This window comes from Lupinus angustifolius, unplaced genomic scaffold, assembly GCF_001865875.1.
Source record: "Lupinus angustifolius cultivar Tanjil unplaced genomic scaffold, LupAngTanjil_v1.0 Scaffold_93_5, whole genome shotgun sequence".
Lineage (NCBI taxonomy): Eukaryota > Viridiplantae > Streptophyta > Magnoliopsida > Fabales > Fabaceae > Lupinus > Lupinus angustifolius.
This window is the reverse complement of record NW_017724604.1, coordinates 85,906-96,213: the sequence shown is the minus strand read 5'-3', so window position 1 is coordinate 96,213 and position 10,308 is coordinate 85,906. Positions and strand designations below refer to the sequence as shown.

Below are 10,308 nucleotides of genomic sequence, written 5' to 3'. Positions count from 1 at the left end.
ATCAAACATTCATAATAAGACATGTCAACTGACGAATCCCTCTTTGGATTGATTCATCAGTCACATGTATAAAACTTTAGAATTATGACATGTTTATCATGACATGTGTATATGATCTTTGGCCAAATATTAACTTTCTTTTGGGCCAGCTAATACTCGCATGAATGACCATACACACTTACATCCAATGTTCCTCATGAGTTATATCTCACTTGAAATAATAGACAACCTTAATGGACAACCAAATAACAATTAAAACCAATGCACAAAGATACCAAAGCCCCATAAACTTTATCGTACTCTCGCTTGGGCGAGGTACTTTCTCGCTTGGGTGAGGTACCCTCGCTTGAGCGAGGCACTCTCGCTTGAGCGCAATTGAAACCAATGTTTATGTTTGGTTCTCGCTTGAGCGAGACCTTCTCGCTTGAGCGAGCCTTATGTCGCCCATACACTCGCTTGGGCAAGGATCTCCTCGCTTAAGTGCAATAGAAGCCAATGCTTCTGTTTACCTCTCGCTTGGACGAGCCACTCTCGCTCGGGCGAGAGCACTGTGACAGAAGACGAACAGTGCGATTTCTGCATCGCTGTTCTTCGAAAATCGTCCAAAAAATTCAAGAAAACAGCAGAAAACAACATTCATTCATTTCAAATCCTTTTTTATGTTCATATTGAAAAGCATAAATGTTTTTCTTAATCGATTCATGGCAAAAATGAACACATCAAAACCCTAAATCAAACCAGATTTGGGGAAGAACATGAAAACCTAATTTCACACATGAATCAAATTGGGGTAGCTCTGATACCACTTGTTGGAGAATTTCTCCATTCGAAATCCATAGATGGAACGCGGAAGTCCTTATGACCATGGCTTTGTTCCCATAACCTAATATTTATGTCCATACCTAAACCCAAATGGAACAACCATGGTACAGACCGAAGAAACCCCAAATGAGTTCATGGTGAAGATGAAGAACATACCTTGTTGAGCCATTTCCGGAATCACGAAGGTATGAGAGTGCGATGATCTTCCATATGATAGAGCGCTGAATGGTTTTCCTTAGTTTCTCTCTAGAGGGGAATGAGAGAATTCCTTAGTTCTCAAGTCTGCCTTATGGTGAGAGATGTGCCTTAGTTTCAAGAAGTATTCTTGAAGAGGAGAGGTTGCCTTATATTTACCTTATAGATGACTTGATAGTGTTTATCCTCATGGATAACACTATCCTAATCCATCCTTATTCTCCTCAACCCTACACCTTAAAACATGTTGCTCTACAAATGGGGACCATAACCCATAAAAGTAACCCCGTAGCGATTACTACTTTAGTTGCAATAATTCTGATTCAGTCCCTTCATCAAATCAGAAATTGCCTGAAGGTATCTACACTTATTATTATTTCATGACACATATGCCCTTTAGCCACCAGATCATTTTATATTTTGGCTAATTACATAATGGCCATAACACAGTCATAGAATTATATTTGTGACCCATAAATTGTCAGAAATTCTAACATGCTTTATCTATGTTTATCCAAACAAATACTTCAATTCCCTCCTATATCATATGCTCTACAAGTATATCTGTTCTAAGCATACCACTGGAGTAGGTAATCTAATAGAAATGGATGCAATGGAGCCATTTGAAGTACAAAGTACCTTTCAAGTTACATTTTCTCTGTATAATAAAATCGAACAAGTCTCGGCGCAAGGTAAGGTTGCTAGGATAGGTACATCTAGACCCCACTGGCCGCCCTTTTTAATCTGATCTATCTCCAATCTTTAACATGAAAACTATAGCTATTTGAGATCCTTAAACAATAAATCAACAGTTCAGGACCCTTTAGAAACTGTACATTTCAAAAACACTAGAGAAAACCTCAAACCTTAACCATCATTCCAAACATGCTTGGAAGGAAGTACTCCATGTACACTCCAACTTCCTGTAAGTTTATACATGGATACCTTGCTCCCGGCTGTTTTCAAGGGACCTGATCGATTTGCGTACTTAATCGGCAAGGATATATCGTCACTGATCAAGCTTGAAGCTGAAAACAGTTTGTTTCCTATTTCTTCAAGTGGACCAGAACTGTACTCCATTGTCATGAACGGAGATGCTTGTCCATATGCTGATCTTGGGATTTCCCCTTCAGTGTTCCACCAACTGTTCTCAGAAGGGGAAATGTCATTTAAAAAGTCAGATAATTCAGGAGAATCCTTGCTACCGAGACTCTCGTCCGTGTCGTTATATATCAACTTCAGAGCCTGCACAACTTCACCCATGAATGGTCTTTGAGTGACTTCTTGGTGTACACACATTGAAGCAATAGAAGCCATCTTTGCCATTTCATCAAACTCATAAGTTCCAGCCAGAGATGGATCCACCAGTTGCTCTAAACCTTCTCTAGTCGTCAACAGTGGACGTGCATATGTTACAAGATTCTCTTGTCCAGGAGGTTGAGACATGTCCACCGGTTTTCGTCCTGTGAGAAGTTCAAGGAGCACAACACCATAACTATAAACATCACTTTTAACGAGTAAATGGCCTGTCATTGCATACTCTGGGGCAACATACCTACAAAATTGGACAGGTAAAAATGATAAGAAATTGAAGGCTAGGAATTTACATTGGCGTAAAAAACGGATAACAATCTCACAAGTTATATGACATGGGAGTTACAATTTATGCAGCAGACTGATGCCATGGACTTAATTTTGATAAGCTATTGAGTAGAGAAGAAAAGACAATCTGAATAACTTTCATCTCATGACAGGTTAACATGTAGTGTGCAAAGGATTTGTGTTTAGCTATCAGAATATTTTATTAGTTAATTAACATAAATTATCTAAGTTACCTTAAGAAAGTAGCATTCAACATTTTACAACGCTTAAAAGATCGAAGATGTTGAATAACGTCATAATGAATTTGACATTGAATAAGGTTTAAGAAACATAACAGCTATAAATCCACCTATCTGGTTCACACCCAGGATAGAGGAACTCTTAAGAGAATACTCGATCAAAATGCTGCACAAAAAGTCTTAACTTACCCAAAAGTACCCATGACCCTTGTAGAAATATGATTACTTCCTTCGGTTGCTTCTCTTGCTAATCCAAAATCAGAAACCTTGGGGGTAAAATCATCTTCCAATAACACGTTGCTAGCTTTGAAGTCCCGGTGAATTACACGAGGATTAGAATCTTCATGAAGATAGGCCAATCCTCTTGCAGCTCCAAGGGCAATTTTTGTCCGTGCTCCCCAACCTAAAGGGCTGTTTTTCTTGTCAACACCTGGAGAATTACTCACAAGAACTCATTTAAATTAACATGTGGAAACAAAATATAAATTGAACAAGGGGCACATATACAGAGACGATGAAAATATGTTACCATGCAAATGGGACTCAACACTGCCATTGCGAACAAGCTCGTATACTAAGCAACGTCTGCGCCCTTCCATGCATATACCAATGAGTTTCACAAGATTGCGATGATGCAAACGGCTTAGCAACTCGATTTCCGTGATAAATTCACGTTCTCTATTCTGATTATCCATGGTTAGCAGCTTAACTGCAACTTCAGTTCCATCACCCAATGTCCCACAATAAACACGTCCAAATCCTCCTTCTCCTAACACTCTCTTTGAACTGAACTTATCTGTTGCTTTCTGAATCTCAGAAAGTGAAAACCTTTTAACAGGGGGAATAGAAGTAGCCATTGTGGACACAAGGGACATTGACCTTGACCTTGTAATTCTGCTCGATGACATAGACTCCATGGCTTCATAACAAGCATCAATCCATTAATACTTTGTTTTCTACTTCAAATAAGATACAAATCACAAAATGAAGCAGATAACCAAGTGTGTAAGACGACAACAAAATTCTTAAAATTAAGTATTAATACATGAGGATAAGTAACAATGTAACATATTTGCCACTATGTACGTATTCCACTACGCAATATTGAAACACAAGTCCACAGACTTAAGACGATGGAACTTGTTCAGGTAAAATGGGAAGATGCTCACCTCTCAATTTGAATTGTGGGTACGAAGACCTAAAGCAAATCAAAACTCACTAATCTTATTGATCCTTACATAGCAATACTAGTATCTTTCCGGTATAAAAATAATAGTAAGGTTAGCCCGTAAGACACCAGTCAAATACCTAGGATCCTAGAGGGTCAAGCAAAGGCCCAACCAAGAGATTACTTCTATGGACCTTTTCAACATATAAGGATGAGGCGGCACAGATAGTCCTTAGACACTAGAAGACCTACCCTAGCAGTACTAGTATCTATTGGTGGAACAAGTCTGATTTATAGTTATCTGTTACATACCACAGTTGACAGAATGCTAACTGTAATTGAGTGAGTAGCTGAATATAAATATAAACAGTGGGGGAGGCCTGTGGAGAGATCAAGTTGATTTTCAGGAGAACTTGAAGAGGACTAGGTTCTTTCGGATATCCTACAGGATTTTATCTTTCTACTTTTGCTCTGTTATCACATTGGTAATAGAACCACTCTGAATAAAACTCCTAATGTTCTATGCATTTTTTTCTTATATCCTTGCGCCAGTTCTATTAACTGGTATCAGATCTCCCAAGACCAGTCCAGCTTTTCATGGTAAACACCAGAACGGAGGCGCATTGTCGTTGAAGAGAAGATTTAAAGCTTGGAGGAACGAGTTGGGAGAAGAAAGGCGACAAAATGAAAGGATAAAGAGATTGGTCACGAGCCACTTCACACGATACTCCATAAGGAGGATCTTAGCAATGGAGACTACAGTTAGCAGGCCAAATGTCATGTTCAGGAATAGAGGAGGAGCAACCCAATGGCTCACAGATGCAGAGCTGCAGGAAAAGATCAACAAAAGGTTATAAATACACCCCTGAAAATGTTTGTAAGAATAAGCAATTGTACGTGATGTCAATGGAGGAATTGTTAGGAGAAAGAAGAAATGGATCCATTATGGAGCCATCAAGAGTTGGATTACAAAACATTCCAACTTTGCAGGTGGGATTGACTTTCAAAAGTTCTCTGAAGTTGTGGGGTGCAATAGGAGAAGGAAGGTAGTAGTTTTGATTGATTGTGGAGCTTCGCAAAACTTTATAGCTACCGATTTGGTGCAAGAATTAAATCTTCCCATAGTTCCAAAACCTACCTACTATGTGATAGTTGGAGACGGTCCTAGGAGGACAAAGTGCATGGGGATTTGTCGAGGAGTCAGCTAGCAGATACAAGGGCTGGAGGTTCAATAGAATATTTCCCTCTCTGGTTCAGGCAGGGCTGATATGGTAATCGAGAATGGATTGATTAAAGAGTTTAGGAGATAAAGGCTAACTTTCAAGGCTTAATTACGAAATAGAAGTGGGTGCCGAGGTGAGAACACTGAAGGATGCACCTTTATTATACAGTTCTACAGCTGGTAATTCATGTCAGGGAAGCTGCAAAAATTCCAACACTAAGCCTGAAACATTCTTCACTACTCACTATTGCAGTAATTCTCCTGCAGGATCACACTGTGTGCATTCAATCAACTTCTAAGGAATTATTGACGTAGGGCCTACAGATACCTTGGTTACCCTCCTTTCTGTCTTATGCTGTGAGTATAGGCGTGGGTCAATAGAACCTTGGTGGGAACTAAGGAGTCTCAAGCATACATTTGTTCATAGACCTGAAGCATTGGGAGCATTGAGGACAAGATGAATATTTTGCATGAGGGTGGACCATTGTTAGATACCCCAACATAGGGAATAGGACCTAATACTTCTATCGGTAACTGTCTAACTTACAGTTAAAGTATGATCCGTACTTGAGTGAGTGAATATAGATAGGGGGGGGGGCATAGAATAACCATTTCTGAATATCTCATTGGTCCAGCTCTATTATCATCATATGAAAAGTCAAGCGTAAAAAGAACTCACATTAATCATGGAGTGTGGCATAAAACTAACATTTAGTGAGTAATGATGACATTAGGCAAACCTTCAAGGTCCATAGATAAAAAAACATAATTTAAGTCTGACACAAAATTAACATTCAATCAGTAATAATGACATTAAGCAGTCCTTCTATGTCCAAAGATCTACACACTCACACAAAATTTGCAAAAGCATCTTACAGCTTTACTTACCAAGAAATAAAACATACATAATCTTCAGCACATGGGAAGGAACACATAGTAAACCAATAGAGAGAAACTGCAAAAAGGAACCATACTGAACCAGAGGAATAACATTTAGGAAATAGCCCAGTTCAGTAATATTTACATGAAATACTCGGCAATCGAACAACAAATTCTTCCAATTCTATTTAAGCACCTTCAAATTATTTTGCCAAAGCACAAAGATACATACAAAATAAGTTCGAAGATATACCAGGTGTCGTGTTTAGAGACGATGTGAATGCAGAGCCAATAGCACTTGATGGTCTCCTACTCCATTTATACATGATAGAGAGTGCTCCAACCAAAACCAACAAGAGCACAAAGGAAGATAAAGCAATGATGATTATGGTTCTAGGACACATTTTCTGGTTCTTGCTGCTGATAACGGTGGCTGTGAATGGGATAAGACCTGCAGCACCGTACCTAGGATCGGGATGATTACCATCACTAACAAAGGGTCCATGTGGTGCTGATGCTGGCATATCTGATAGCAAATCCTTCAGTCTCAACCAGTAACATTATGGCAACAATAAAGTACAACGTTATTAGGAAAGACAACATAAATACCTGGATAAGTAATGGACAAGACTTCAAAATCACCAAAAAGGCTCTTATTTAAAGGAACTTTCTTGTGCCAAAACCTCTCACATATCACAGAAAAAGTGATATCATCAAATTTCTCTCCAAGTGGAACCAAGTTAATATCAACTATCGTTCTTCCCTGATTCTCACTGTCAGCGCTCACACCCATTATCCTCACCTGGCTCTGCTTCAAGTATGTTCCAGATGCAACTTCAATCTCTAGTTCATTAATTACCGGGAAAATAGGCAAAGGAGCTATATCCAGTACAAGTCTGACTTTCATGGGAAATACACAACCACAAGGTGAACCAAAGGGAGTTGCTGTGAGTGGATCTGTACAGATTGGGTCACAAGCTGCCAGAAATTTCTATATAAATGAGTCTTTGACATGATACAACGCGGATGGCAAAAAAATAATGCTACATATCAGAATTCCACGTAATTCAATCAAGAAAAGGTTTATCTCGCAGCAATTGGAAGTTGAAACTTTAAGATTTCTCTGAAATCGAATAATTAGATCCATTGCATTAATTAAACCCATTACACTCTACCATAATTTTGTGAAGCAGATAATAACACCAAAGACCACTTGAAAGAAATTCAGAGGCAAATATAGTTTAAAGTAAACTATTTCCCCACATAGAACAGTTTACCATAACTTTGTGAACCATGCAGCAATATGGTTTAAATAAATTGAATTTTCAAACATAATACATTTTGATCGTAGGCAATGAACTAATTAGGTTCAAAATGTTTTTCTAATAAATTTTATTTTTGACATTATGTCTATTCATATCATCATATGATGCTTCACAACAGCATAATAGTTTTTATATATTAAAAAAACAGAATAGTAGCATACATTAAAAGAACTAACTAGGAAAGTATCTGAATCATAAAAGCCAATCAACCCATGATTCCCTTGATCAACTTACATGACCAAATACAGATTCGTAAAAAACATATCAAGAAAGAGATAATGTTGTATCTACAAAATTCAAAGACCCAAAATAGTTGGTGATGTATTATAATTAGTCTAGTCTCAAGTAAGCATCATAGGAGAAGAATGGTGTTGAATTACCTTGGCCTTTAGAAAGGGAAGGAGCCACTGGATAAGGTTGCATGTTGGGATGATGACGGTGAAGTTTTGGTGTTGTAGTCACACTATGACCTAAAATAGGATAACAATAATTCTTAGGCTCATTGCAAACATGAAGTTTAACAGCAAGTTATTGAAAAATAAGATAATATACCTCGATAAGATGGAGGTGGACCAGGTGCAACAGATGACATAGAAGAAGGCTGACCTAACCACATTTGAGCTCGTTCAGATAAAGCCAATGGCACGCTCATAGGAACCGACTCGACTGCAACAAAATAACCTACTGTGTCATACATAACGTCATAGTGCTAATATGTAGTAATGACCTAAAAGGGAATACACACACGTGTGGAGAAAAAGAGAGAGTAAAATCCTACTTTTTTCCTCCAAAGATACAACCATCATCACTTTTGACCTCAAAAGAATTTTGACATCAGTTTAGTCGCTCAATAATGCAATGTACCACCACTTCAGTACTCCTAAGATTTTTTCCATCAATTTAGTTCATAAATAACACAAAATGTCATCAATTTTGTCCCTCAATCATGCAAAAAGTTCATGAGTTTATTGTACATTTATGTGTAATATCACATATGCAAGAGCTTACTTGCAAAAGTTTATAATAAGAAATATGTGTATATATTATTATATCGGTTTTGAGAACCAAGGCCATGGTTAAGAAACCAACAAAGGAAGGTTTTTATTGGAAGTGGAATCATAGTTACATAACTCTTTCATTTACCCTACGCAAAATTATGTAATAAGTGGTGAACCGCGTATCTAAGAGAACCAAACATCTATACACGTACCAAGTAACTATGAGTGGAATATTTGATAAATTAAAAAATGATGTATTTAGTTTTCTTAAAAAAACTTTAATTTGTTGGTTCCTTGACGATTGCCCTTCCAATGCCCTGAGGGCAATAGTTAGCAAAACCTAAACCTGGACTCTAGAAAAGAAGCAGCTTAATAAATGAAATTTCTATTCTTATGTGCACAATATCTTGAAGTTAGAACATTAAAGTTTCTTCCGGAAAAAGACTACTCTGATATAGGAAATATTTGTATATCAGGGAATGCATAAATATGAAATAAAAGAAAGGGTGAAAAATTAATTTAAAGGGACTATTCTTTTCATCCTACAAAGGGTACTGAATATATAACATCTCATCTTGTCTTGAGAAACTCCATAGAGATAGCTATCAATTTGATTTATGACATATAGTCTTTGAGATGCAAGCCAAATATGTTTCTTGATTACTAACTCCATGCTTAGTTTAGCAGACAAAGAAGAAAACATAAGGTAAGAAATAACAGGTATGCAGTTGGATCAAATTACCAAAATTCAACTTTAGAGGAATGAAGTCATGATATTAAAACACTGAATAATTTTTATATGTGAGCCAATCCATTGGTAAATCGTCATACACCCCAAAAGTCGCCAATATAAGTAAAATATACAAAGCGTACTAACATTGCATCAAAGTGTTAGGTTTTCCATGCGAATAACAACTGGCAAGTATGGAAGTGTAATGAATAACTAAATTATATACCATACGTACTGAACTATCAAGAAACTTTGTAGTGAAAAGCATTAGAAAGCTATCCTATATGTAATTAAAAGCATCAACAATTTCGCAAAAAAAAGTTAAAACATAATTGATAACCAAATAATATCGAAGCACCGACCAAAGCCTCCTCCCAATGAGTATATCAACTACATGTATCAGACAATGTCATTGTGTTTCAGAAAATCCATTTAGTTCAAACATTTAAACAACATATTATAAAACCCCAGCGAAAATATCTCTTTCAAGAATTCAGGTGCTGTCAAGCTACAAAATTAGCATCCGAGGATTTTCACCCGAGTTGAAATCATGTTCAGAGACATCGAACATGGTAATTGCTAGTTAGTGTTTATGGATTTTTTTTCCTCTCCACTTTACACTGGCATTATGGTGTTTGATTCTTAGATAGGCTTTATTCCACATTTTATCCAACATAATCAAAACAATCAATCAATTCTAGTACACTCCAATCTTGTAAGGTTTATTTCCACTGTTCCACATTTTATCCAACATAATTGATCAAAATCAAAGTCTTATTTTGAAGCACAAATCACAGCCAAAGTAAAAAGAAACAGTATTTATTTAGTTCAATCCTGCAAACAAATCAAATCCGAAAAGAATCGCACGCAAATGGTAGCACAAGTGAACGAATTAAGTTAAACATTTCGAAATTGTACCAAAACGAAAACTGAAAAAAGAAACAAGAGTGTGAATACCTGAGCAAAGGAAGCAAAGGAGAGCCAAGAGAAAGAAAACAGAAGCTGACATTTGCATTTTCACAAAATAACAATAACTATCTTGGACCTCTCTCTGGAAGAAGAACAAGAAAGAGAGTGAAAAAGAACACATAAGAAAGAAGAGAGTGAGGAGAGAGAAAAAGGAAGCTG

General features: G+C 37.1%; 1 protein-coding gene across 2 annotated transcripts; it reads right to left on the bottom strand.

The window, feature by feature from the left end:
• Positions 1–1,613: 1,613 nt before the first annotated feature.
• LOC109339723 (receptor-like serine/threonine-protein kinase ALE2) lies at positions 1,614–10,308 on the bottom strand. 2 transcript variants are annotated; one of them, XM_019577223.1, is made up of 9 exons: positions 10,138–10,308; positions 8,231–8,332; positions 8,005–8,118; positions 7,833–7,922; positions 6,737–7,105; positions 6,381–6,653; positions 3,388–3,777; positions 3,048–3,288; positions 1,614–2,572 (listed from the first exon to the last, which is right to left on the bottom strand). In XM_019577223.1, the coding sequence occupies exons 2-9, from the start codon at positions 8,256–8,258 to the stop codon at positions 1,885–1,887; spliced, it is 2,193 nt and encodes a 730-aa protein (XP_019432768.1). In that variant the 5' UTR covers positions 8,259–8,332; positions 10,138–10,308; the 3' UTR covers positions 1,614–1,884. The 2 variants fall into 2 exon arrangements, with proteins under 2 accessions (XP_019432768.1, XP_019432767.1); XM_019577222.1 differs by lacking the exon at positions 8,231–8,332.